The 27,229-nt window shown below is 42.6% G+C and overlaps 5 protein-coding genes across 9 annotated transcripts in view; 2 read left to right on the top strand and 3 right to left on the bottom strand.

Moving 5' to 3' along the window:
* Positions 1-2,795, bottom strand: part of nudt18 (nudix (nucleoside diphosphate linked moiety X)-type motif 18) — a 3,482-nt gene extending 687 nt beyond the window's left edge. Inside the window, exons 1-7 of one of the 2 annotated variants that reach the window (XM_038703355.1) lie at positions 2,722-2,783; positions 2,100-2,164; positions 1,648-1,826; positions 1,412-1,522; positions 1,238-1,340; positions 536-659; positions 1-84 (exon numbers count right to left, since the gene is read on the bottom strand). The exon at positions 1-84 is cut by the window's left edge and continues 41 nt beyond it. In XM_038703355.1, the coding sequence (XP_038559283.1) occupies positions 1-84; positions 536-659; positions 1,238-1,340; positions 1,412-1,522; positions 1,648-1,826; positions 2,100-2,118 (620 nt within the window). In that variant the 5' untranslated portion in view covers positions 2,119-2,164; positions 2,722-2,783. Of the gene's footprint in view, positions 85-535; positions 660-1,237; positions 1,341-1,411; positions 1,523-1,647; positions 1,827-2,099; positions 2,165-2,721 lie in introns of both variants that reach the window. The other variant, XM_038703356.1, reaches the window with a different exon arrangement.
* Positions 1-7,611, top strand: part of LOC119891610 — a 7,626-nt gene extending 15 nt beyond the window's left edge. Inside the window, exons 1-4 of one of the 4 annotated variants that reach the window (XR_005442453.1) lie at positions 1-49; positions 4,118-5,784; positions 6,377-6,508; positions 7,282-7,611. The exon at positions 1-49 is cut by the window's left edge and continues 15 nt beyond it. Coding sequence is in view for 1 of the 4 variants with exons in the window: in XM_038703386.1 (XP_038559314.1) it covers positions 5,740-5,784; positions 6,377-6,508; positions 7,282-7,422 (318 nt within the window). In the remaining 3 variants the exon portion in view is untranslated. Of the gene's footprint in view, positions 50-3,033; positions 3,154-4,117; positions 5,785-6,376; positions 6,509-7,281 lie in introns of those variants that run through there. The other 3 variants (XR_005442452.1, XR_005442454.1, XM_038703386.1) reach the window with 3 other exon arrangements.
* The window catches only part of LOC119891530 (scavenger receptor cysteine-rich type 1 protein M160-like), a 667,824-nt gene that overhangs the window by 559,876 nt on the left and 80,719 nt on the right, over positions 1-27,229 (bottom strand). The gene's annotated exons all lie outside the window — the stretch shown is intronic.
* LOC119891511 (DNA excision repair protein ERCC-6-like) lies at positions 9,757-20,654 on the top strand. The gene is made up of 3 exons (XM_038703215.1): positions 9,757-9,915; positions 11,100-11,144; positions 15,712-20,654. Exons 1-3 carry the CDS (start codon positions 9,860-9,862, stop codon positions 19,895-19,897), a joined length of 4,287 nt encoding a protein of 1,428 aa, XP_038559143.1. The 5' UTR covers positions 9,757-9,859; the 3' UTR covers positions 19,898-20,654.
* On the bottom strand, positions 22,194-27,224 carry srp19 (signal recognition particle 19). Its single transcript, XM_038703385.1, has 5 exons — positions 27,031-27,224; positions 25,345-25,420; positions 24,357-24,428; positions 24,164-24,272; positions 22,194-23,092 (listed from the first exon to the last, which is right to left on the bottom strand). The coding sequence occupies exons 1-5, from the start codon at positions 27,066-27,068 to the stop codon at positions 22,962-22,964; spliced, it is 426 nt and encodes a 141-aa protein (XP_038559313.1). The 5' UTR covers positions 27,069-27,224; the 3' UTR covers positions 22,194-22,961.

The raw sequence follows: 27,229 nt of genomic DNA, 5'->3' as shown, positions 1-27,229 counted from the left end.
AAGACGAGGACGAGTCTCTGCACCACGTGACGGCAGCTCAGGTCTACAGGTAACGTGACAGGATGGCAGGGATTCTTACGGTACCTGAAAGCAGCACAGCAGTCAGACTCAATCTTAGTGTTCAACTTCTTACTCTCGCTGTTTCCATCACTACGTATCAGGGCTGCAACGATTATTTTCATTTTCACAATTAATCGATTAGTTGTTTGGTCGGAAAATTGTGAAAATGTCGATACGTCTGGTACGAAGTCCGGAAAATTCACATTTGAGAAACTGAATTTAGAGACTCAAACTGATGAATCGATAGTTGGAGATTAATTTAATAGTTGACAACTAATTGTTGCAGCTTTACTGTGTATACAAAAACATTCAGAACATGTTGGTTAGAGCAGTGTGATAAATTACTGACCCTGATCTCAAACAAAGGCTGTGTGTGCAGAAAATAGAAAGTCAGTACTATCAAAATGTGTAGTTTGTAGGAAAGGACATGTCTGAGACGTGTTTAGCACAAAGACCGGAGAGTTTAATATCGTACTTGAGTCCGCAGTCGATGAGTCGGAGGATGTCTCGTCCTCTCAGATGGAGGGAAGACTGTCTGTCCCACCAGCAGGCCTGCAGAGACTCCTGATCTGCCGCTGACGGAGTCTTCAAACTTCCCCCTGATGCACAAAGACAAACAGTCTTTCATTACACATCTGAAACCTTCAGCTGTGGCTGCGTCACACACTACACTAAATCTAATAAAGCCAGAAAACACTTCTTTAAATTAAAATACTGTTAAAAGAAAACAGAAAAAATAAAAACTACAATCAGCAAAGGCTCTCCTGTAAAAGCATGTAGTCAGTAATGTTTGGCTGTTAGTAAAGTGGTCGACGTGTTGCAGAGCTGTCCTTCTTTACCACGGCGCTGAATTACACTCGCCAAATCGCTCACGTAATGTTGCTTTAAACTGTCCAATAAAAAGATGAAGCTTGACTTTACCTTCAGATAAACATTAAGATTTCCAGACAATGCGAACAACGTGGCCGCTGAGCGACCCGTCTCCCGTGCTGACGTTTCTCACGTCCCCAAAATGTGTTCAAAATGCAAACATGTAAAAATAATAATTTGCTGCTGATGGTTCGTTAAAGTTAAGTCTCCTCCTCGTGCTTCAGAATTTTGTTTTAGCGGTTTACGTCAACGAGCCGCCTCATAAGCAGAGAAGCACGAACATGTGAGCGCGTGCGTGACCTCCGACCTGTGACTTTGGCGAGGAAGATGAAGCGGATCCACTGTGGTCCCTGCTCCTGGATCAGCAGCAAGGTGATTGGCTCACAGTCAAACCCCGCCTCCTCCTTCACCTGCAGACAAACACAGCTGTAACTCAGGCGACTGGGACAGGCTCAGGTGTGTGTGTGTGTGTGTGTCTCACCTCCCGCCTCAGCGCCTCCTCCAGGCTCTCCCCCACCTCCACCCTCCCTGCAGGCAGGTACCACTGCTTGTAACACTCCTGCTTCGCCTCCTGCACCATCAGCACCTCCTCCTGTAGGACGACACACACGTAAACACTTGTGTGGCCCAACCGTGTCACGCACACACTGTATGACAAACCGTGAGAGGTGTAACTTTCTGTCGTGACATTTCAGGGACAGGAAACCGTCAGGTGACCTCGTGGTTGAAGATGACGCCGCAGACGATGTAGGTGACGGTCTTCCTCAGAGCCGCAGGTTTGCTTTGCTCCAGGCCCACGTCACACCCGGTGACCTCCGACCCCTGACCGCTCAGCAGCTTCTCCACCTGCTCCTCCACCTGCCGCCGCTGCTCCTCCTCCTCCTTCACCTCCATGTCTGCGGGGACACAAAGACAAACTGTTTAAAAACGCATGTTGTTGCTGAAATGACTCGTAGGTCCAAAACGTTTTGAGTCCTTCAGCCGGCAGAGAGTGTTTCTTTTGCCCTCGACAGGCTCAGACTGTCACACCAGGTGTCTGACAGCATCATGGAAAGGATCGCTACGAGGGTGAAACTGGAGTCTCGCTCACGGACTGTGCTCACTCTGACTCTCCCTCGTTTCCACCGACTGGAGCGAGACTTTCCTGTTAATAACAAAGCGGGTCACACCTTTTTTTGTGGACGCCATTTTGACAGGAAGCCGGTCTGCTGCACGGATTCAACGCTTCCTGTACCTGCGAGTCAATTCAACACCAACATATGTGGAAAAAATACAGAAATGATCCAATAATACTGTAACATATCAGTGTTTTATTACACTAAAGTACAGAAAGTTAACAACAGGGCCGGTTCTATTGTATAAAAAAGTTACTGTACTTCACTAATGATTATTAGAGTTACTTATTACACATCATGCTGCAGATGGACCACCGACGTGTCTGTTGTTTTTACAACCAGCTTTAAACTTTAATGTAATTTTACTAAACACTGCTGATAAAACTTTTCACTTTTCTAGTTTAAACAAATGTGCTTCAAGACCCACTTTTTAAAAAACATTACAGAGCAAACAAGCACTTAATAAGCAGCCTGATCAGAGATGAACATGCAGACATTAATGGCTCATCAGCTGAGAGATGAACATGCAGACATTAATGGCTCATCAGCTGAGAGCACTGAAGCTAACGTTAGCTGATGTCACCGGAAATTCAGTTTCTACTGTCAAACTTCACAACCGGAAACGGTATTTGTGAACGATTCGCTAAAACAAAACAACATAAATAAACTGACGAACCTTCCTGTAGAGTGATTTCTATAATGAAGTGATTCTCTGCTGCGGCTCTGTTTTGACATTTGACACCTACGAGCCGAACCGGAAATGCGCACACTCTTCCGGTTTCTTTCAAAACGATCTTAGAGAAAATACCTAACTCTGGATTAAATGCTATTATAACATATTGGCGATAATAACTAAGAGTTTTTCTTCCGTTGTCCTAATCGTTAACAAAATCTACATTTTTTTTTTTTAAATTGCAAATTCTTTCCTGCGCTTGAGTTTTTTATTGTGAAATCCATGACCGGAAGCAGCTTGTTTTGTAGTCCATTAGCTTCCCGTCGGTGTTGTAACGTGTAGTTTAAGGTCACGCACCAGCTAACGCAGCTAGCTCACACTTTAATTCATACTCCGACTGATTTAACGAACAGCTGGTGAAACGGCGGCGGACAGGTGAGTTTACCTGCTCGTCCTCCTCCTGGTTCAGTTAATATTGTAGTTTTTAGTTGATTATAAATGTAAAGCAGCTTCTGTATGTATTGACTTAATTTTGCAAAACATATGATATCATACAACTGCGTCCCTTTTACTGCTGTGAACCTTTACCTGTGTTTATTCTACTGCTTCTTCTACAACCACCATCTGCTGCTGCTGCAAGAAACGTCCGTAAAACTCAAGGAGACAGATTAATGTATGACTTGGTAAAAATATTAAATTGACACGTGCAATGAGGCAGTTTGTGCAACATTTTAAAATCAGATTATAAAATGTAAGTAATAATTCATAGTTCGTGTATGTTTTTTTTTTTGTGGATTTTTAAAAATATATTAATTTATTTTTATTTTTTAAAATATATATAAAACAACAGTCACGAAAGAATCCAACACATTTAATATTTAAAAAATTAAAATAAATCAGAATCAGAAGTACTTCATACACAGTTGCACATCAAGTTAAAAGGAATAGAAATAATAATAGAAAGTTGGTAGATAAAGAAAAGAAGTGTATTTATGCACAATATTTACATAATTAGAAGAACTGTTATCGTGGACATTAATAGTGAATAAATAGCAACAGACAAAATTGCACATTAATAATTAAACAGATAATAAGGTCCAGTTTAATAACTAACTAAGTGTGTCAGACACTTTGTTATAGAGCTTTATATTATTATTATATATTTTTATTATTTAAATATTTGCTGGTTGGCTGGTAATTAAGTGCTAATCTGCCAGATGTGTTAAACTTAGGGCTCAGACGTCGTTAGTATTAATCGATTAGTCGATCAACCGATGGAGAACACGATGAAGGTCGCAGCGTCCTCTTCGCTCCACACAGCTTCCAGATTCACGTACGTCTGAACGAGGTTTTATTGTCGTCACATCACCTAAACTGTGTGTTTTACTCGTTCTCTCAGATCCTCCCTCTGCATCAGCCCAACGCCTGAACGCGTCAGACGACTTCTCGGCCAATCAGAGCGAAGAAGAAGAAGAAAGAGGCCCCGAGGCTGCAGTCTGTACGACCGGAGCCCGAAAACTCAACAGAAAGGGGACAAAGTGGAGCGTCGTGGTGTGTTTAAGGTCAATCCGTAGCTTCAGCTTTAAGCTCATGACACATTCAGGGTTCTACGTCGCCTTCAGTGTCTGTCGGTCATCGTAAATCTCAGACTGACATGAGAGGATCAGAGTTTGCTGACTGCAGCTTCTAGTGGACTTTAGAGGAGCCGCAGCTGAAGATAGTCCAGTCCCGGCGTCAACATGTCCTCCTAGCTTCCCCGCTGACCCGGTGTCTGATTTTTAAGACGAGTCGCTGGTCTGGTGAGGTTGAGTTTGTCCGATGGCGAGGCACAGTAAGCTGCAGAAGCAGGTCCTGGCTCTGTACCGGCAGTTCCTGCGGGCCGGCCAAGACAAGCCGGGATTCATCCCACGAATCCGCGACGAGTTCAGGGAGAACGCTCGCATCAAGAAGACGGACGTGATGCACATCGAGTATCTGTACCGGCGAGGACAGAGGCAGCTGGAGCAGCTGAGGGACGCCAACACCAAACAGCTGGGCTCCTTCTCCAAACCCAGAGAGGAGAGCTGACCTCCGACCTGCACCATGTGACCCTCAACCGAGGAGGTGGCCGCTGCCGACAGGTCGCGCTGTGACGCTGCGTTCAAGTCCAGTGGGGGAAACAGACGCTCAGTCGTGGAGAAAACGCAATGTGATAAACATGGTTTGAATGTCAGCCGAATATGAAAACGAATAAACCTCCTTTGACATCACAGGATCATAAACTCAGTGACAAGATGTGGAAAATATTTAATATTGCAGTATTTATCAAAGTAAAATAGAGCCGTTCAGAGCCGGCCCTGACCTCCGTGGGGCCCTAAACAAACCTCCTACATGACTTGTGCACATTTACACTTTACACTTGACACCGCAGCGCTCTCACTAAAATCCGCTGTCTCTGCAACACACCTGAATAGAGTAAGAAAAATGAAATCTGCTGGGTCTCTGGTTGGAGCAGCCGCTGTTCCTTTAGGGTCTGAGCTGCTTGTATCTGATGATCCCAGCTAATTATTTTATTTATTAAGTAATCTGCCGAATTTGTTCACGATTAATCGACTCATCGTTTGGTGTAAAATTTCAAGCAATTGTGAAAAACACAATGTGTGAGAAGATAATCAGCGCGTGCTTAATGAGAACATTTGTATATTGGAAGAAAAAAAAATAATAAAAGATTTTAAAGTTTCATTGTGAGTGAAGTTATTCGGTGTCTCGCCTCTAATGTAACTACATGTTTTGGCCGCTGGGTGGCAGCAGAGAGTCTCCTTGAAGACACCAACGAAGAAGAAGCAGAAGAAGAAGGGATGTAAACAGGAAGTGGGACATTTTACATTCCCTAACGAGACACAAGAATTTCGTTTTTCCCGTATATTTCTCTGAAAATAGCGACTTTAGCTTCGGTTTTTGGCTGTAAATGAACTTCTGAGGGATTTTATTTGGTCGTAACCTGCAGCTGTTTGTGTTTTTTTTGACGTTTATTCGTCAGAAATGTCGGTTTCAGGAGAAATGAGCAACGCGCAGCTGCTTCAGCAGGTGAGAGAGAAAAACGCAAATCTGCGGGTTCAAGGTGCGTTAATGTTCATTATCTGAGCTCAGAGCCTCGAAGTCAAACTATAATTCAATAAAGAAAACCAATGACAGTATTTCGTTTGCAAGAAAAGACGTATTTATTATTTAAATGTGATTGAAATTTCATGTTTTACATGAGATATAAGAATGATTGTTGTTTCGCATCTTTATTTATTGATTTGTCTTGTTTTTGATGAAGACAGAAAAGATATAGAAGTAGAACAACAGCACAATCACATATTAGTTAAACAAGTAAAATATTAAAGGCTACAAAAATCTGCAAAATCAGGTTTTATTGTCAACACTTACAGACTTCCAGCTGTTTGCAGTGAAGTAGTTTCCCCCAAATTCGACTGAAAATGCAACTTAATTAATTTTCCAGTCTGAAAATTATTCAACAGCTTCGTGGCATCTTTAGAAGTCAGTGACATTACTGATGAGGAATAATAATCTCATTATTATACTCAAACTTTCACCTGAGATGCACTGAGTGAGCCCGTGTGAGGTGTTCAGGGTGCAGCGTAAAGAACAGTTGTCAACTTTGCTCCTCCTGCAGATGGCGCTGCTGCGCTGGCTGAACTCGCAGTCTGAGGAGGACCGCGGGATTTTGACGGCAGTGACGGGCGTCCAGGTCGGCCTAGAGCTGCTGAACCGGATCACCGGCCAGGACAAAGTGGACGCCTACAAGGTGCCTGTCTGCAGCGTTCATTACTGAAGGAAAAACAAAGGGTTTGACAGGGAGTCGAAGAGAAACTGGAATTCAGTACAAAACAAATTAAAATTCAAGCCTTAATGGATGTAAAATTTATATTTATAAATATTTTTAGAGAATCATTAAAGGGTGTTAAAAAATAGAATAGAGAAACTTCTGTCCATAATTCTTGAGAATACGTACAATTAAAGAAAAGATGCATAAAAGGGGAAAATCTATTTTAAATTTATTTAATAACTTATTACAGGGAGAGTTTCTGTGTGAACTTTTCATATGAACTTCTTTAATTCTATTTGAAATGAGGAATTTATTAGATCCTGAACAGATATTATCTGCTCTCACAGTAATTTAAAACATTATGATGTATCCAAGCGCAGTGTGTGAACCTGAACGCATCATGTACGGGACAGAACAGAATCATAAGATTAGTGAGGAACTTTATAGAAGATTAAATGAACTATTAACATAATAATTACAACAACATAATGAAGAGGACGCCCTTGAAACAGAGATTATATCTCAAAGGGACTTTTGGTTAAATAAAGGTTAAATAAAATAATAAACTTCTTCCAGAAGTCATCTAGTATTTTTTTTTTTTTTTTGCTTTTCAATCAGAGATTGTTTTTGTTTCAGCATCAAACATTCTGTTACCAGCACGAACAACTAAAAATAAAACCGTGTCTTCAGAAACAGGAATGTGTTTAAAAACAAAGTGAGTTCTGAAATCGTGTTTCTGTGTGTTTCCTCAGAGAGACTGCATCCTGAGCATCTCACAGTTCGTCCGTGAGAACCCGCGAGCCTCGACGGCCGCGATCAACGCCGAGGTGGAGAAGAGAGTTCTGCTTTTCGCTGCTCGAGTCAAAACTCTGGAAGCGGCTCCGATTCTCTGAACACACCGCTGCTCAGTCTTTTATATCTTCACAGATGATTCTACGTTTTTAAAAAGACTTTCTGTCACGTGACGTGTGTGTGATTATTTAGTGTGTGTTGTTAAGTTTGTCGTCTGTTTTCTGTGTGTTGATCTGAACCTCCGTGACTCTTCACAATAAAAGCTTCTATAAACTCTCGTTCTGCACAAACCGGGTTTAATAACATGGACTGATTATTAGGAATCCAGAAATTCTGATCATCCTGAGCATCTATGAGACTGAAGAGGAATATGTCAACAGGTTGGCTTGTGTCACGTCTTTTATTTTATTTTATTTTATCATTTAGTGAAGAATTGTTCTGCTAAAGTGCTTTTGCTTAAAAACAGCTGCAGCTTCATGGTTATCTGCACAGCTGATGCACACCAGTCCTTAGACACCAAGAGGATTAATTAATCTGGGCGATTTACCTTCTCTCAGGTCTGTAAACAACGGAATGCATGTAGGGAAAATGGGCTGGTCGCAGTGATATTAACTATAAGAACCTGCAACATGGTGCTGATCTCGGTGTCATTTACACCGGGGACGCTGGGGCCACGTCCCCATCACATTTTCTAAATGGCTGATTGTGTCCCCACCACATTTTGAAAGCATTTGTTAAAGATGTTCTAACAACTAACAAATGAAAATGCTTTTATTTGCAATGTTAGAAAAGATGCAAAGCGATTTAAATATACCTTCCCTCCACACACAAAATAAGACATTTTCACCATAAATTGGAGAAAAAAAAATGTCTCCAGAATGCAGGAAGTCACGAGTTTAATGCTTGTGCATCGTTACCCAAATATATTACGGGCCCTAACGCTCCTAATCTGAGCCCTTAAGTTGCCACCACTTGTCAACACAAAGTGACCTTGTATGAAAGTATTGTGGAGTCCCTTCTGGTCCCAGGCAGACCTCTGGATAAGACCAAGACCGACGAGGCAAAGCCAGGCTGGACTGAACATGTTGAAGAGTCACACAGACATAAACACGCTCCTTTATTTGAATACTAGAAACGGACAAATGCAAATTTTAAATATTCCCTACGTTTCATTAAGAGGAATGACTCACAAGGAAGCTACAAAACAATAGTCCCAATGAATTCTGGAAAGAAAACAAAAGAATGAATAACTGTAAAACCTGTTTGACCAACAAACGCTGATGGTTGAGAGGAAATTACTCAGAAACATTATGGGATGTTAAACTGCAGCGGACGACACTGATAATAATAAAGATGTCTCCCCACAAGAAGTCCATGATGCTGAAAGATAAGAAAGCGCGTGGGATGGAGAAGATTTCTGCATCAACATCTAACATTTTGTTTTACTGGGTTTTTAGTTCAAGTTATTTTAATTGATTCTGCTGTTGAGGGTTTGTTCTCATGGCTCAGTCTTTGACACTAAAATCTAACGCAAGATTATGCTCGTTAGGAAAAGGGATTTCCCGGCTTCTCTCTGTCTGGTTCTGGCTAAATATCTGGGACATTGTGTAACTGAGGACCTGGCTGATGACAGGGACTTTGTGGTTTGATGTGGTGCTACAGAAAGAGCAGTGTGCAGAAACTCGCGAGCCTCTTAAGCTCTAAAAGTCTTGAATCCTGCAGCTGAGACTTGTCAAGACGTGTACCAGTTTTAAAACTGTGGATGTGCTCCTGAGGAAATTTACTGAATCTGAAAAACGGTGATAAACATGTTTCCAGTATTTTTAATTAATCCCTGAGGGGAAATTCTGTATTACATGCACAGTAGGGTTTATATTCTAACCTTAAAAACATATATTACAAGGTAATTTATGATACTAGAAGTAAATAATTTACACATTTTTCTTCATTGAAGCACAGAGCAAAACAAAATCAAATGAGATGAGATTTTACAGACGTCTTGAAAGAAGGTAGAAGAAGATTTATTTGTCAGGTTACAACAGCATGGAAAGTTAAATTAAATTCGTAACTCGCCTCTGATATTATGTATTATAACTGCTTATATTTAATTCAACATTTACATTTGTGTGGCCGCGTTTTTCTTGTATAGGTTTGTATATGTTTCCGTTTTTCTCCGTAACTCTGGCGGATCCTGGAAATGAAGGAACTTTCCAGATTCTGAAATGTCCGGACATTTCCTGCAGCCAGTGAACGCAACCGTTTTCATCGCGGTCAGGACTTCCGCGCTCAACGCTTCTCATTGGCTGTGCTTTGTGTTGGTCCCGCCTACTGTTGCTTGTCTGTTTCCAGGATTGGACGACATCGCCGCAGCGTCAGTACAGCGTGCTCTCTGATTCGCCGGGAGGAATTGGCGGGGGGAGAAGCTGCGGGTTCAAACGCAACAACACGAAGTGTCCGGCGGGTGAATCCCGCAGCAGCTGCCTGTTAGTCTGCGGGGAAAAACGCGTTTCTACAGGTTGAACAGCCGAAACTGTCACTATGGAGGTTTCTGAACATGACGGCGGAGTCAAGGAGATTTCAGAGAAACTGGAAAAGTGAGTAAAGCTGGTGTTCATGTTCCAACACGAGCTTTTTAACCTCCTTCCTGTTTGTTTTTAAACCCGCATGGACGCTGCGACGCTGCACCGGTTTGATAGAGTCCGGCAGACCCGCAGCGCTACCCGGGAGAGAGAGACCAGACCCGGGCGACCTTTAGAGGAGACGCCGGGGACGCGGAGAGCCGGGAGGAGGAGGACGGGAGGAGGAGGAGGACGGGAGGAGGAGGAGGGACGGGAGGAGGAGGACGGGAGGAGGAAATATAAACCCTAATGGGACGCGGAGAGCCGTGAGGAGGAGGACGGGTCTGTGGCCCCGGAGTCCTGCACAGTTCTGCAATCATTTTGAACACGACTTAATCCAGTGTTCAGATTTAAGTTCTTGAAAAAGACGCAAATTAGCGCATATTTTATTACATACAGGCTCATTTGCATATTCAAACATAACATTTCAGAAAACCTGTAAGCCAATTGTTTTTTTTTTAATCTTAATGTAAATAATAAACTAGGAAATTTTAATGGTGATATCAATAAGTCACTTTTTTTTTTTTGCAGAGGGTTTCCCTATATGTGGGTGGGAACCACTCGCTTTTATTATAACACACCTGTTATAACTGTCTTCTTTACTGAAGTAAAGGTTTATTATGATCATTGCTAAAGGTGTAAACATTAATCTTTTTTAGATAAGAGATGGGACTTGTGCAGCCTGAGAAAGCAGCATAAATGTGCAGAAAGCTGTTTGAAATGCATTTTACTGAAGGGAAACTCTTTGGGCAACAGGGTCTCCTCTTCAGATACCTCCTCCTCCTCCTCCTCCTCTAAATACTCTTCAACCTGTTGTTCACGTTCACACCTTCAGCACCTTCATAACCTCTGACTGAACGGTGTGAGACAGCGTTTGTACTCTGGAGGTTTACAGCTTTCATGGAAATATAAACAAAGGCCTCCTCCACCTCCTGGGTTACTGATTACCTGACGGACAGACCTCAGTTTGTGTCTCTGAGCAGGTGGTCAGCAGCAGACTGGACTCTGAGTTCAGAAACTCGCCCACTCAGACGTGTGTGTGTGGGAGAAACCACCTCGTGTTAAATGCTAAATGTTATTCGCATTAAAGTGGATAAAAGTGTTGAGAGGTGAAACATCTTGCGTGTTGGTGCCTCTAACTCTCACTTTTGTCTCCGCAGGTCTTTGTCCATGGAGACGGAGGACAACATGGACGCCTACCACAGGTAAACTGCAGCTTTCTAAATCAATGTTCAATAAATAATATTTTTTTTACAGGATCAGATCAGCGTTGTGTCTGTTCCAAAATATATATAATGTGTAATTTACTCTCCACATGGATAAAGTTCATAAATTCTTTGTCATTTGAATGTCTGTTTATTATTAAAGTGTATTACACTATAACATCCTACTGTTGCAATTCATTTATTGTGAATTTTCTCAATTCAAACTAGCATGATACATCAAATTCATTGATATTGATTCAATTTGTAATATTTTCTTACTGAACTGTTTAAACTTTATTCATCCATCACAAATGTGCTCAAAGCGTAAAACACAGAATTCAGAAGAATTTAAACAGAAAACACAGACTAACTAAAACTAAAAGACAAAACTTGCTGCTACATTAAACAATACTTTTACTATTTACACATATCACAGCAATTAGTGTAATTATTTTAACTCTAACACGCCTGAACCAGCTGATGCTCTGAGCCCTGATCCGACAGTGAGGGCTGGTGAGATGCAAAACATAACGTAACTACTATTGTTGTGTTATTGATTTATTTTCCTCTGCTCGGGGCCAATAAATGGATGAAGATGGCAGCGGTGTGAACGGCAGATGGGCCAAACCGCCAAAACCCCGCACATGTTCACACGTGTATATATTAACATTGATAACACGGACATAGGACTAACGCGACAGTCTTCTTGTACTTATTTGTTAATTACACAGCTGATTACACAGAGATATTTTACTAAATTTAAATTTGCTCACAGACTAGTCTGCTGCAAGTTAGACCGTTTCACAAAAATAAAGACGGACTAAGTTTAGACCCAAACAATTTGACATCTGACCCCCAGGCTAACTTAGGTCACCTTGGTAACCACCAGTAACAATCAGCTACATTACAAACAGCCAAAAAAAAGGGGGAAATGTCTCATGATTTGTGGGTTGCTGAAGATATTATGGAGAGAAAATAGTTTTTAGGGGCCGCAGTAGCCTACTAGAAATATAACAACAATGAGGACTTCCTTCGTTCGGTTTCGTTTACCCAAGGAAGCTATCCTGAGTCTGACAGATGGATTAGCTGAAGCACTGAGCCCTGCCTCCTCCCATTTTAGGATATATCCTCTTAAATATGTCTTTGTTGGTATCTTGTACCATGTTCTTGGATCTTTTCTATCCATCTTTGACGCTCCGCTCAGTGGTAGGGTTAACGATGTGTCCTTGGGCAAGAGACTGAACCCCGAATTGCCCCTGATGGCTGTTCCACCAGTGTAAGAATGTGTCTGAATGGTGAATGCGAGGTAGTGTAAAAGCGCTTTGAGTGGTCGAAAAGACTAGAAAGGCGCTATACAAGTACGGAGCATTTTACTGTCGTCACAGTTTTTTTTCCAAATCAAGCATTGCTTTTTGTTCCTACACTCTCCGCTAATAAATTATTATTTTTATAAAGTAAAATGTCCTTGTAAGTATTATACTGCTTCAACAAACACATTTTTTCCCTCTGGGGTAAACTGTACTGAGTGGTAGGATGCAAGATGGGTGCCTACTCAATCCACCATTTTTTTTTATTTTATTTTGAAAAGTGTCTTATCTTACCCAGAATTCATTGCAGTGTAGTCCTACTTCAGATAGTCAGGACTTCAGTGCTTTGTGCAACGGTCTGATTTAGATGTCTATCTGAAGTCTGACTATCCACTACAGTGGGTACGGAAAGTATTCAGACCCCTTTCAATTTTTCACTTTGTTTCATTGCAGCCATTTTCCAAAAATCAAAAAAGTTCATTTTATTTCTCAGTAATGTACACTCAGCACCCCATCTTGACAGAAAAAAACAGAAATGTAGAAATTTTTGCAAATTTATTAAAAAAGAAAAACTGAAATATCACATGGTCATAAGTATTCAGACCCTTTGCTCAGTATTTAGTAGAAGCACCCTTTTGATCTAATACAGCCATGAGTCGTTTTGGGAAAGATGCAACAAGTTTTTCACATCTGGATTTGGGTATCCTCTGCCATTCCTCCTTGCAGATCCTCTCCAGTTCTGTCAGGTTGGATGGTAAACGTTGGTGGACAGCCATTTTCAGGTCTCTCCAGAGATGCTCAATTGGGTTTAAGTCAGGGCTCTGGCTGGGCCATTCAAGAACAGCCACGGAGTTGTTGTGAAGCCACTCCTTCGTTATTTTAGCGGTGCGCTTAGGGTCATTGTCTTGTTGGAAGGTAAACCTTCGGCCCAGTCTGAGGTCCAGAGCACTCTGGAAAAGGTTTTCGTCCAGGATATCCCTGTACTTGGCCGCGTTCATCTTTCCCTCGATTGCAACCAGTCGTCCTGTCCCTGCAGCTGAAAAACACCCCCACAGCATGATGCTGCCACCACCATGCTTCACTGTTGAGACTGTATTGGACAGGTGATGAGCAGTGCCTGGTTTTCTCCACACATACCGCTTAGAATTAAGGCCAAAAAGTTCTATCTTGGTCTCATCAGACCAGAGGATCTTATTTATCACCATCTTGGAGTCCTTCAGGTGTTTTTTTAGCAAACTCCATGCGGGCTTTCATGTGTCTTGCACTGAGGAGAGGCTTCCGTCGGGCCACTCTGCCATAAAGCCCCGACTGGTGGATTGCTGCAGTGATGGTTGACTTACTACAACTTTCTCCCATCTCCCGACTGCATCTCTGGAGCTCAGCCACAGTGACCTTTGGGTTCTTCTTTACCTCTCTCACCAAGGCTCTTCTCCCCCGATAGCTCAGTTTGGCCGGACGGCCGGCTCTAGGAAGGGTTCTGGTCGTCCCAAACGTCTTCCATTTGAGGATTATGGAGGCCACTGTGCTCTTAGGAACCTTAAGTGCAGCAGAAATTTTTTTGTAACCTTGGCCAGATCTGTGCCTTGCCACAATTCTGTCTCTGAGCTCTTCAGGCAGTTCCTTTGACCTCATGATTCTCATTTGCTCTGACATGCACTGTGAGCTGTAAGGTCTTATATAGACAGGTGTGTGGCTTTCCTAATCAAGTCCAATCAGTATAATCAAACACAGCTGGACTCAAATGAAGGTGTAGAACCATCTCAAGGATGATCAGAAGAAAAAGACAGCACCTGAGTTAAATATGAGTGTCACGGCAAAGGGTCTGAATACTTATGACCATGTGATATTTCAGTTTTTCTTTTTTAATAAATTTGCAAAAATTTCTACATTTCTGTTTTTTTCTGTCAAGATGGGGTGCTGAGTGTACATTACTGAGAAATAAAATGAACTTTTTTGATTTTTGGAAAATGGCTGCAATGAAACAAAGAGTGAAAAATTTAAAGGGGTCTGAATACTTTCCGTACCCACTGTATATAGGGCTGGGCAATAAAACAATCATTATTATCGGAATATAGTTTTCCTCAATAACAATATAATTAATGTTCAATAAATATTTGAATTTGAATCACGAACAAATTAGCACTTACATTTTCTATTGAGATATTTATTTTGTTGAGGAAAAGGGACTGAATAAAGATTTACTAATCATATTTGTTGAAAAAGATTTTATCTTAATTGTTTTGAATGTTCTACCTCAGATTTGTGAAGTGACCCACTGTTTGGCTTCAAGTTTAACCACAGTTTTCACTCAGGAGTTCAATCAGCCTTTAAACTTGAAAGAAATAACGATTTGACATATATCGTGATAATTATCAATATCGAATAATATGAAATGTTTTTATAGTGATAACATTTTTGGCTCAGCGCTACTACTACATCTAAGCCAGAGTCAAAGTCTTTCTTTGTGAAACCGGCCCCCCGTTTGGCACTGAATCAGTGTGATGAACATTTTTATATCAGTGCTTATCAGCGTGCATTAGTGACGGCCTGAGTGGCCGCTGCTTGTACTGTGGTATAAATACAGATGCTTGTGGTGGGAGCTTAGTGAGGACTCCATGTTTTGTTGTAGTTAATGTGATAATGACTTTAAAAATAAAAAAACTGGGTAATTATGACCTGTAGAAACCAGGGGTACATGTACCTCAGCAGGAAATACTTGAGTATCTTAAGTAATGTAATTTAAAAATCGAGAAGGTATAAAAAGCATTTAGGAGAAAAATAAACAAACATGATTATAAGTTGAAATGTGAGCCTTCTGTTTAGGAAATTTAGTGTCATAATAACAAACAAACTATCAGCTGTGATTTAACAACTGCCCTGGACTCCCCCATCACCAATTGTGACACCTTTAAAACCACTCAGTGTTCTGCAACTGAAAAGTTACCAGCTAGCGATACCAGATTTGCTATGTCTTGCCTAATAAATATTAATATTAAAATTATAACGTTTATAGTGTTAAATAACAACCAGACTAAAATCCACTCAGATGAGCACACTTGTAACACAACTTGTAGGGCTGCAGGGTTAAATAAGATTTGTCCCACTGTTGTGAATGATCAGTTTTCTGTAACTTGGTTCTTAAACACTAAAACCTGCGCTGTGATTCTAAATCTATGATCTGTACCTTGATATTTGTCCTCATCATCGAGTTAGATTTCAACATTCTCTGATTAATAACCCTCTTCTTTTTTCCCTTACAGATTAATTCAAGATGCAAAAGATGTTGCCAGGCAAGGGGACATGAGCAAAGCTCTGGAATTCTTCAAGTCGGCGTACAACATTCACCAGAGTCAAAAACTGGAGACCAGGATAAAGAAAATTGAAGAACTTATTGCTCAGAATGACTCTGAGGAAGAGGATGAAGAGTTTGTCAACGTCAACAACAGCGGTTTAATGCTTTTCAAAGACTTATATGACAAGCTTTATGACTACCAGCGAGACGGAGTGGCCTTCATGTACAGTCTGTACAGAGACGGGCGTAAAGGCGGGATCTTGGCAGATGACATGGGCCTCGGTAAAACCATCCAGGTGATCTCGTTCCTCTCTGGTATGTACGATAACGAGCTGGTCAAACACGCGCTGCTGGTCATGCCTACTTCACTCATCACAAACTGGACCAAGGAGTTTGCCAAATGGACTCCCGGCATGAGGGTCACGGAGTTCCATGGTACCAGCAAAGGAGAGAGGACCAGGAACCTGGAGAGAGTTCAGAGGAGAGGTGGCGTCATCATCACCACGTACACTATGCTCATGAACAACTGGCAGCAGCTGTCATCGTACCATGGCAGAGAGTTCACGTGGGACTACATGATCCTGGATGAGGCTCACAAGATAAAAACCTCATCCACCAAAACAGCCAAAAGTGCCTCCGCCATACCTTCGAAACACCGAGTTCTTCTCACGGGTACTCCGGTCCAGAACAACCTGAAAGAAATGTGGGCCCTCTTTGACTTTGCTTGCCATGGCACTCTCCTCGGCACAGCTAAAACATTCAAAACCGAGTATGAGAACCCCATCACCCGGGCCCGAGAGAAGGATGCCACTCCAGGGGAAAAGGTCCTCGGGACCCGGATGTCTGAGAACCTCATGGCCATTATAAAACCCTACTTCCTCCGCAGGACAAAAGCAGAAGTGCAGAAAAACAAAATGAGCGGCTCACACCAGGGCAACAAGGACGGCCAAGTCCAAAACCCTCAAAAAGACTCTGGAGCCGTCATGCCCACCCTCACGAGAAAGAACGACCTGATTGTCTGGACCTACCTGAGCTCTGCTCAGGAAGACATATACAGGCAGTTCATTTCACTGGACCACATCAAGGAGCTGCTCATGACCTCTAGGTCACCTCTAGCTGAACTAAACATCCTCAAAAAGCTGTGCGACCACCCAAGACTGCTCTCTGCTGCAGCCATAGCCAAGTTAGGCTTGGACGAAAGTACAGCTGAAAGTCAGCAGAGTGACGACACGGAGACAGACGCCCACAGCATCGCTAACATCTCTGACGACACCTTAATATCCGAATCTGGGAAGCTCGTCTTTCTGTTTGCTCTTCTTGAAAGGCTCAGAGAAGAAGGCCACCGCACACTCGTCTTTGCTCATTACAGGAAAGTGCTGGACATCCTCGAACGCATCCTGGGCAACAGAGGCTTCAAAGTGATGAGACTGGACGGCACAATAACACAGATCGCAGAGAGGGAGCGGCGCATCACCAAGTTCCAGACAGACAAACGTTACTCTGTCTTCCTCTTGACCACCCAGGTCGGAGGAGTCGGCATCACTCTGACGGCGGCAGACCGAGTCGTGATCTACGATCCCAGCTGGAACCCGGCAACAGACGCCCAGGCTGTTGACAGGGCGTACCGCATCGGCCAGACGGAAAACGTCGTCATCTACAGGCTGATCACCTGCGGCACGGTGGAGGAGAAAATCTACAGGCGGCAGGTTTTCAAAGACTCCCTCATCAGACAGAATACCGGAGATAAAAAGAACCCTTTTCGGTACTTCAGCAAGCAGGAGCTGAAGGAGCTCTTCACTCTGGAGGACACTCGGTCCTCGTCCACCCAGCTGCAGCTTCAGGCCCTGCACTCCAGACACCGACGAACAGACCCCGAACTGGACGAGCACATCGCCCACCTCCACGCCATGGAGATGTTTGGCATCTCTGACCACGACCTCATGTTTTCCCTCGACGTCAACCATGACGAGGCCCCGGAGGACCAAGAGGCGCACCACTACATCGAGGGGAGGGTCCAGAAGGCCCAGGAGCTGATGAAGGCCGAGTCAGAGTTGCAGATGCAGTTAACAGAGAACATGGCGTCGAGCACAGAACCAGCCTGGCTCAGACAACCAGTGGACAACAACAGAGAGCGGTCTCGTGAGAAAAAACCAAGAAACCCAAGACCAAGTCCTTCCTATCCACAGCATGACAGCAACTTTAACAGGTCACCGGTGGTGGTAGATTTAGACCAGTCCAGTTCTGGCATGGAGGGCGGCCAACAGAATCTGAGTGACCACGTTATTGACCTAACTGCAGATGAGAGTAACTCAGAAGAACAACCTGCTGCAGGAGTAAGCCAAGACGAGCTCCCAGAGCTGAACCTGGATTCCCGGAAACTTCAGTCTGTCAAGCAGGAAAGGAGTTCCTTAGGAGTAGCAGACGCCTCTCCTCAGGACGGGACTGAGGAGTCTTTGGTGACGTCGGAGCCCACTGATGCTGCAGAGGGTGAGACGGCAGATGCTTCAGTACAAGAACTAATAGATGAGTCTCAAACGTCTGCAGATGCTTCAGTACAAGAACTAATAGATGAGTCTCAAACGTCTGAGGCCGCAGATGCTGCAGTACAAGAACTAATAGATGAGTCTCAAACGTCTGCAGATGCTTCAGTACAAGAACTAATAGATGAGTCTCAAACGTCTGAGGCCGCAGATGCTTCAGTACAAGAACTAATAGATGAGTCTCAAACGTCTGAGGCCGCAGATGCTTCAGTACAAGAACTAATAGATGAGTCTCAAACGTCTGCGGCCGCAGATGCTGCAGTACAAGAACCAATAGATGAGTCTCAAACGTCTGAGGCCGCAGATGCTTCAGTACAAGAACCAATAGATGAGTCTCAAACGTCTGAGGCCGCAGATGCTTCAGTACAAGAACCAATAGATGAGTCTCAAACGTCTGAGGCCGCAGATGCTTCAGTACAAGAACCAATAGATGAGTCTCAAACGTCTGCAGCCGCAGATGCTTCAGTACAAGAACTAATAGATGAGTCTCAAATGTCTGCAGCTGCAGATGCTGCAGCTGGTGACGGCAGCCAGTCCTACGTTACAGCAGATGATGAAGATGAACAACAGCTAAACGGAACTTCACACTCAACAAACAACTCCATGATGGACTTTGGGCCGGCTCGTGTCACCCCCCTGCAGAACAAAAGACTTTCTGTCCTGCATGCATCTAATTCAAGCTTCAAAGGAGACACGTCGTACCGAGTCAGCGGCGCAGGGCTTGAATCCTTTGAGGGCAACTTCAACTTACAGCTTGAGGACAGCGAGGTGTCCTCAGAAGGTGAAGTCCTGGATCATCAGGAGACCGAAGCAGAGGAGAGGAAGCTGCTGTCACAGCTGCAGATGGACGGGAGTTTTGACGTGAATAAATCCCTTTCTGAGAGACAACACAGAGAAGCACTTGGACAAAGCCTCAACGTGTCTGCCTCTGAAATGGACGAGTCGCTGAATGAATCCTTTGTGGCTACGAAGAAGAAAAGAGCTGCAGTGATTTACGACAGTGATGAAGACGAAGAAGAAGAGAAACTGGACAACCCCTTCCAGGTTCTTGGAGCCTCCACCCCTCTCCGGAGGAGAAAGAGCGTTGGAGGAAACACCTCAGTGGCCTCAAACCGGTCTCTCATCCAGTCCATCGTCGACGACATGGATGATGAGGATGAAGGTGATGAAGATGACATTTCTGACGAGGCTGAAGAGGACAACATCATTGGTTCAACTAATGAGCTTCAGCTGGAGGAGACCACTGGAGAGACCTTAAACACAGAAGGGGAGGAGGAGGAGGAGGATTGCTCTGAGTCTGCAGATGGCGTCGATGCTTCGGCAGAGGAAATGTGCAGTAACCTGGAGGAATCAGCCAGCGAGCCCGAGCTCGCCTCCTCCGAGAGAATGGATCAGTGCACCGTTGATGCAGGAGTCGAGACCAACGGGATGAAGGACGTCGCCGAGGACGAGAGCTACGACTCCCTGGTGAGCAGAGGGAGGGAGGTCTACAGCGAGGGGAAGCTGGAAGACGCTCTGGGCTTCTTCCTGAGCGCCATCGACATCAAACCTGGAGATCCTGAGATCCAGCTCATGACCATCCAGCTGTACCGGCAGCTGAGCCAGAGACGTTAACAACCTACCAGCCGGCCAAGACTGTTAACAATCAGGGCCACGCTGGCTGTTCGACAAATCCTATGTGTTAGTCTGTCCCTCTATACTGTCTGACTTCCTGTCTGTGGCTCTCAGATCCAAGCACATTTGGTTCTTAATGAAGACTTTAATCTGTATAACTTTTCATGGCAATCCATCCAATAACTGTTGAGATATTTCAGTCTGAACCAAAGCTGTTTACCTACATTACCACTCCAACGATGACACAGTAACAACACAACCCAACAATATAAAGATACTTTACACTAAGGTGGGGTTAAGCGAGTCTGGAGCAAAACCAATTCCACCGCAAGCAAGTAATGTAGCTAACCTTAGCTTGCTTGTTGGTTAGCAAACTGCTGCTATAATCTAACGTCACAACAACAGCATGTCTCAGTGAGCTAGAAAGTAAAGTTGAATGTCCGAGGGCGAGTTAATTAACGTTACTGAAATAGTGTTGTGTTTTTGTTTGTTTGTTGTTTATCTTAAAGCACCTTTTAACCTTTTGACTCAAACCTGATAACTGTGCTTTAAATCTGAATCTTTGCACAGAACAGCATTGAAAAAACAGTAAAGGTGGAAACATTTTCATAAACATACTAGATTGAGTCTGATTGTTTCTTGCTTCTGTTAGAAGTCTCATGTTTTTGGCATGTAACAGCAGTGACTTCTTAATTGAAATTAAAACACTTTCATTTTTTATGTTTTCATTCATCCATTAAAACAATAGTTTTCCTTATTTATGGGTGGGTGTCTTATTTAAAACAATTTGTTCTGTCTGTAAAATATCAGAATGTTTTCCCATGATGATTAATCTGTAAAATAGTTTCTCGATTTGATGTTTGGTCTATAAAATGTTCCAAAATGGTGGAAAATATCGATCAGTGTTTCCCAAAGCTCAAGGTGGCGTCCTCAAATGTTTGTTTTGTCCACAACTCAAAGATATTCAGTTTACTAATCCAGAAAATATTCACATTGAATAAGCTGAATGTTCCCCCCCAAAACAAATTACTCAAACCGATTAATCATTTGTCACAATAGTTGATTATTTTAATAGTTGACCACTAATTTTGTCCGACCAGCAGTCAAAAAACTAGAAAATTGTTCAGTTTCTGCGATAGAAGCAGAAAATGTTTTGCTCAAACGATCAATCCATTTTCAAACAAGTTGTTGATTGATTGGATCGTTTTTGTCGACAACAATGTTGAATATAATTGTCTTATTTTAACTTTTACAGTAACCAGCTTTAAAACTCATGTAATCTCTGAATGAATGAATCTATAATGTAAATATAATGTACGCGCCTTATTAACTGATTTATTGTTGGGCAGCACGGTGGCGTTTGCGTGGGTTTCCTCCACCATCAAAAACATGTTAGGTACTCCAGTGCTGTTTGACCGGACGAGTGGAGGTCAAATATTAAACATGTACATAATCAGGTCAAACACTGACAATTCAAACATCATAAAACATTTGTAGAAATACTCTTTAAGTCAAGAGTCAGAGCACGAAGGAACTCTCTACGGGGAGCCGGACTGATCGGGCTGGGGGACGGGAAGATCTGGTCTCCGAGGTCAGAGTTTGCCAGAAGCCTAAAGAATAATAAAAGGCAGGAGATGAAGACACAGACTGAAAACAGGATGTAACACAAGATTAAATCATTTAACCTGCTGCTGGGAATGAGAGACATGATTTAGGATCAATTATTTGTTTCTTTGATTGTTTGAATTGACGTTAGTGTTCTTTTTATTTGAATTTTATTTAAATATTTGTCAAAACGGTATTCAAAAGTGTTAAATTAAAAGTACTGTACTTAATTGTTTCCATTTTATGATACCCAACAGTAACTACAGCTGGTGGAAGGAACATCAGTATTTTCCTTTTATGCTAATTTCTACCTATTTGACTTTTTACTGCATTAACCTGACACCTTTAATTAGTTTGCAATTTAAAAGTTTTTTTGCACACTCATAGTTGATAAAATCTGACAAGTTGATCCCAACAGGTTATAAAAACTAAGCAGAAACTATTAGTCAATCAGTAATTTAAAAATTAATCAGCCGCTGTTTTACTGACGATGAGATGTGACAAAGTTGCTGCTTTTCTTTGTCTTAAATGACAATAAACTGAATCATGTTGAGTTTTGCTCTTTTGATCAGACGGAATCAATAATCAGCAGATTGATCCAGAATGAAAATAATTAATAGTTGCAGCAGCAACTTCCTGTTTTAAATGATGAGGACTAATCTGAGGAGAGAACATATAAAAGTACAACAGAGACATTTTACTGCTTTAATACTCTTAAGTACATGTTCCTGATTATACTCACATACTTCTACTGCAGTAACATTTCAATGCAGAGTATTTGTACAGTGTGGTAGCAGTACTTTTACTTCAGTACAGGATTTGAGTACTTCACCACTGGGAAACTCTAAAAAATAAAAATGTGACTTCCTGAAACTCCTGCGTCGGGCCGAACTTCATCATCACATCCGGTTCAGATGAACCAGAACAGTCAGGTCCAGTTTCGCACCGAGCTGCAAGTTCTGGTTCAGCTGAGCCCGTTTTAACCACAGCTGAGCCGATAAGTTTAAACAAACTAAACCGTTTATAAAACTTCAACATAACCTAGAGATTAATTTCCTCCGTCAGGCTCCTGACGACGAGGTCCTCTGATCGCCGCTACGAGGACGATTAATTTTCAAATGAAGGTGAGAAAAAGGAGAACCTGAACTCTTTATTGGAAGAGACAAAACGTGGAGTTAAACATAGACAGAAGACGTCCTCCATCACTTCTCCCTCTCTGAAAGCTGGAAGAACAGAAATGAGTTCTCGCTCTCTGCAGCTGCCTGTTTTTAGAAACTGGACGACGAGCTGAGAGCAGAAACGTTCACTTCAAGAGTTAAAAAGGAGAAACAGACGTGTTTTATCTTTACACGCCGACGGCCGAAGAGTTTCTGAGGTCAAAAAACAACAAAATAAAATGTCCAGGGTTTGATTCTGCACGTTTCAAATTAATTTAAAATAAAAAGTTCTCTCTTTGAGTCTATTTCTTCTTCTTCTTGCTCTTCTTTCCGCCCTCTCCCTGCTGAGCGCTGGTGTCTCCTCCTCCGCTCTTCTGGGTCCGGGTCTTTAGTTTAGGGATCATCTCCGCTACGTACATCATCACGTCTTTACCTGCAGGAGGGAAAGAGACGATAAAACATGAAAACGTGGTGCACGGCAGCGTCAGCCTCCTCAGAGACTGTTAGTGGGGTGGTGTTTTGTTTTTTTATAGATGTTCTGAGGTAAACTGCGAGACGAGGCAACAGGTCGTCCCACCACCCACTGCTGCACAGTGAACGCAGGGTGAGTCAGCTTTCAGCTCAGAGCCTGATGTGGGAACGTGTCCTGGTTTGTCTCTCTGACTTGCTAACAGCTTCTCTAACTGAAGCTCTCTTGTGAAAACTCCACACGTTGTTGTGCTGCTGTTCGCGTCTGCAGACTCACGGTAACACGTGACGTAGTTAAAATCCGGCCGTCCTCAAAGCTGGTTGTAAAAATGTTCCAACAAGAGAAAGTCTGCAGACTCCTCTGAGTTTATGTGAGCTGCCATCACAGGTCGTGTTTCCGTCAACGTATTTTAATGCACATGTTGAGGTATCACGTTAGAAAAGGTCGACAGAATTTGGGAAAAAAACGTCCTCAATTTAACAAGTAAAGTTTGACATTTAGATGAAAACACGGTTACTGGGGGTCATCTCATTTACTTTATAACATATCTAATGTTAGTGCACATTTAAAATAGTTTTCATATCTCTCTATGAGGCATCTGTCGGTTGTTATTATCTTAATGTTTAGCACAAAGTGCTGCTAACTGTATTTCTGTGTCAGCACATTTGAACAATCCTGCGATATTTCCGATAACCGTGATCATTTTGGTCTGTTGTAAAAACACATTGGACTGCTGACCTCGATCCTGGTTTTTCTCTACACCCTTATCACAGGTCTGAGGTCAGTGATCACCCCTCCTGAGAACAAACACTTTTTAAACTAAAGACACGGTTCCTGACTTCAGAAGAAAATCACTTCCTGTTAAAGAACAACAGCTTCAGAGTCACTTTCTTCCAGTTAAACTTTGTGTCGGATCAATAATTTAAGTTTAGAAACTGTTTCTGAATCAGGACGTCAGGATTTGGACCAAGCAGCTCCTGAAAAACAAGCTGTTACTTCATCACACAAACAGAGCAGAGCGTGTGCAGGACTCACGGGAGGAGAACTTGTCCTGACAGAAGCTGCCGTCGGCCTCCTTCACCTGGACCCTGATCCGGCCTCTGAACTGGACGTCCCGGTTCAGCTCCCTGGGGTGCAGCTTGTTCTGGAAAACACACACACAGGCACTTTAACCCCCTGATGAAGTGTGTGTGTCATATTTGTTTCTCTGAGGGAGTTTTCGTTTTACCTCCATGTAGACGTTCATCCCCGCCGCCGTCAGGACGTCTCTGATCTCAGAGCAGGACGGGTTCTCCACAGCCTGCAGACACACGGCACCACTTCACTTTCTACACGCTGTTATTTCTATCGCCTTCATGTGACGATCATTCTGCTGCGTTCGCATTAACAAACTTTACATTTGCACTCTTCATCCTCCAACTCAGTCCACTTCTTCTCTGGAAACATTTTAATATATTTGTTTCAGATCGGTATTGAAACTCTACAGTACAGCAGAACTAAGCGAACCCTCATAACCCTAAAGAACAAACGCAGAACATTCATCTTCTTAAACGTGAGGACTTGCTGCTGTTCTGACTCATTAATGACTAATGATTAACGAAGACTCTTTGGGTTTTGGTCTGTTGGCTGGACAAAAGAAGCAATCTGAAGACGTCACTTTGAGCTCTGGGAAACTCTGGTGAGAGATTTTTTTTTACAATTTTATAGACTTAATGATTAATTGTGAAAATAATCATAAATTGCAGTCCTGCTACAGTTACGCCTCCGTCTCACATTTATGTGACAATGATTCTGCTGCGTTTGCATTGGATCCATTTACATGGATATTAAGCCCTTTTTCACCAGATGGTACCAGCTCAACTCGCCTTGGTGCCACTTCCTCTGTTTTCCAATAAAGTAGCCGTTTGCCACGTTTCCAGCCGACAGCTCTTTCCCTCTCACGGTAACATCCGATGGAAAAGATGCTTTAGGTTATTTTGGGATTATACAGGACTTTTCTATGTTTTGATATCAGCCTGCTTTCTAAATTTTGGCCTAGTGGGAAAAACCTGTACCGGTCGACCACTACTTAGGAATTGTGGAGCCCTCCATCGTGGAGCGTCCTTGAACGCACCGTTCGGTTCCTGCTAACAACCAGCAGCTTCTTGGAAGGTAGAAAAATAAAACACAACCTGCTGTTGAGCTGGTGAAACATGGAGGAAAGGAAAAAGCGTCACCTTCTCTGCGGGGATCCTTCGTCCTTCAGCCAGCGTCTTCTTGCTGTTGATGTAGACCGGGTAGATGCAGATGAACCTGAAACACATCACACATGGACTCGCTGCAGGGATTTAAAACTAAAAACAACAAACAGGAAACACGACAACGGCCACGCTGCTCGTACGCAGAGATGTGTCGAGATTTCCACGACATGACACTATATATATATATACAGAGCGCTGTACGCATCCTGTGTGCTCGACATAAAAACATCATCATCATCTTACTGAACAGACTCAGAACGATGACTTTCAGATAAATCGATGAATCTTTTTAACTATTAAATGTCAGAAAACAGAGAAACATGTTCTCTAAAGCTGAAGCTCTGAGCTGTCGGACCGTCTCTGTCTCCTTCGTAGTGATTTCATGTTGAACAGCTTTGTACTGATCATGTCGTCCTTTGTCTGATTCAGCTCTCCACCTATCAAACTCTTTATCCTGTTCTGCTGCTTCATGTTTTACTTTCTCCTCATTCTGATTCTACATGTCACATGTTTTACCGTTTTAATGGCTGATTTAACATCTGGCACTTTTAAAGTGATATTGATCAAGGTGCATTGTCCCTGAAATAAAATAAATAAAGCGCTGGCTTCCAATTTCTTGTTTTGCACAATAAAGAGTCCGCAACATATTCATGTTTTGGAAATAATGACGTAAAACCGTTTTAGAGCTTAGTCCAATAACTGATAACTCAATCCACAGACAACATTAACTGGCAAATATTCTGAAAATGTAAAAATGTCACTGGTTCCAGCTTTATAAATGTCATATTACTGTTTGAACACTGAAAGTCTTTGGGGTTTGGACTTTGTGTTGGACAAAATAAAGACAGTTTTTAGTATTTTCTGTTTCTGTAGTTTGATTACATGTCTAACTTTGCTGACCAGGACTCATATCTGAGTGGGACTACAGGACAAATCACAGGCTAACTCTGTAGCAAGGGGCCAATCCTTGGCTAAACTCGAAGTTAACCTCACGTACACTTCATCTAATCTAATTTCTACAACGTGAAGTCAAACGTGTTGTTGTCCTCCATCGTCTTCAGTAATAAAAACAATTTAACGTCGGCATGATCGATACGTGAGCAACTATTGATCTTAAAGGACCCTTTATACACGTCATGCTAGAGGGCTTCAACAACTGGATACACCAAACTTAATGTAAAAACTAAGCTGCTTTAACATTTGCCACGGTTTCTACCAAAGATCTCGTGAAATCCGACTTTATATCTAACTCATGAGGAACTATAATTCTAAATAGGTTTTCTTAAGATAAACATTTAACTAGATTTACCCGAAAGTTAGCTACTCCCATAATCCCTCACTTCCCTCATTTAGCTAACGTAGCACCGTAACGTACGTTAAGTTAACGTTAGTTTAGCAACGTGAACACCCCCAAAAAAGAGTTTTTTGTTGGATTAAAAGCTATAAACCCAAATTAAATGTATGCCGAATTGAAGAGTGGCCCTTCTATGTGGAACCGTTCAGTACAGTAGCAAGCAATAAGCTAATTACATTAGCAGAAACCCAAATTGTACTTTAATTCCTAAATCTTCTATGGGATTTTTAGACAGCGTGACCGAACGGCTAAGCGCTGTTAGCTGTAGCTTAGCTTAGGCTAACAGGCTAGCTTTCAGGAGAACTCACCTCTCTTTATCAGCGGGGTTTTCAGTCAGATGAGCCATTGTTGGTTAGTTCGGCTGTTTCTGTGACTGCAGGTCGACTCTCGGTTGGATCCAGAGACACACGACACGGTTTGATTTGTGCCGTAAAACACGCCGCCATACGGCCGCTGCACTGACTGTTGACAACCGATAGGTGCGCTGGATTCAGTGCACAGAGTGCA

This window comes from Micropterus salmoides, unplaced genomic scaffold, assembly GCF_014851395.1.
Source record: "Micropterus salmoides isolate LMB-PRFRI ecotype aquatic unplaced genomic scaffold, ASM1485139v1 Ms_hic_scaffold_7, whole genome shotgun sequence".
NCBI lineage: Eukaryota > Metazoa > Chordata > Actinopteri > Centrarchiformes > Centrarchidae > Micropterus > Micropterus salmoides.
Note: the sequence above shows the minus strand (reverse complement) of the source record. Positions and strands in the feature narration are given on the sequence as shown.

Excerpts from the sequence above, each read along its gene's own strand:
- srp19 (XM_038703385.1), bottom strand. The coding sequence starts at position 27,068 with ATGGCTCATCTGACTGAAAACCCCGCTGATAAAGAGAG. Across the intron at positions 24,429-25,344 it reads GAAGGATCCCCGCAGAGAAG|GCTGTGGAGAACCCGTCCTG; the intron begins GTGACGCTTTTT and ends GTGTGTCTGCAG. Across the intron at positions 23,093-24,163 it reads TCAGGACAAGTTCTCCTCCC|GTAAAGACGTGATGATGTAC; the intron begins GTGAGTCCTGCA and ends TCCCTCCTGCAG.
- LOC119891511 (XM_038703215.1), top strand. The coding sequence starts at position 9,860 with ATGGAGGTTTCTGAACATGACGGCGGAGTCAAGGAGATTTCAGAGAAA. Across the intron at positions 9,916-11,099 it reads ATTTCAGAGAAACTGGAAAA|GTCTTTGTCCATGGAGACGG; the intron begins GTGAGTAAAGCT and ends TTGTCTCCGCAG. Across the intron at positions 11,145-15,711 it reads AACATGGACGCCTACCACAG|ATTAATTCAAGATGCAAAAG; the intron begins GTAAACTGCAGC and ends TTTCCCTTACAG.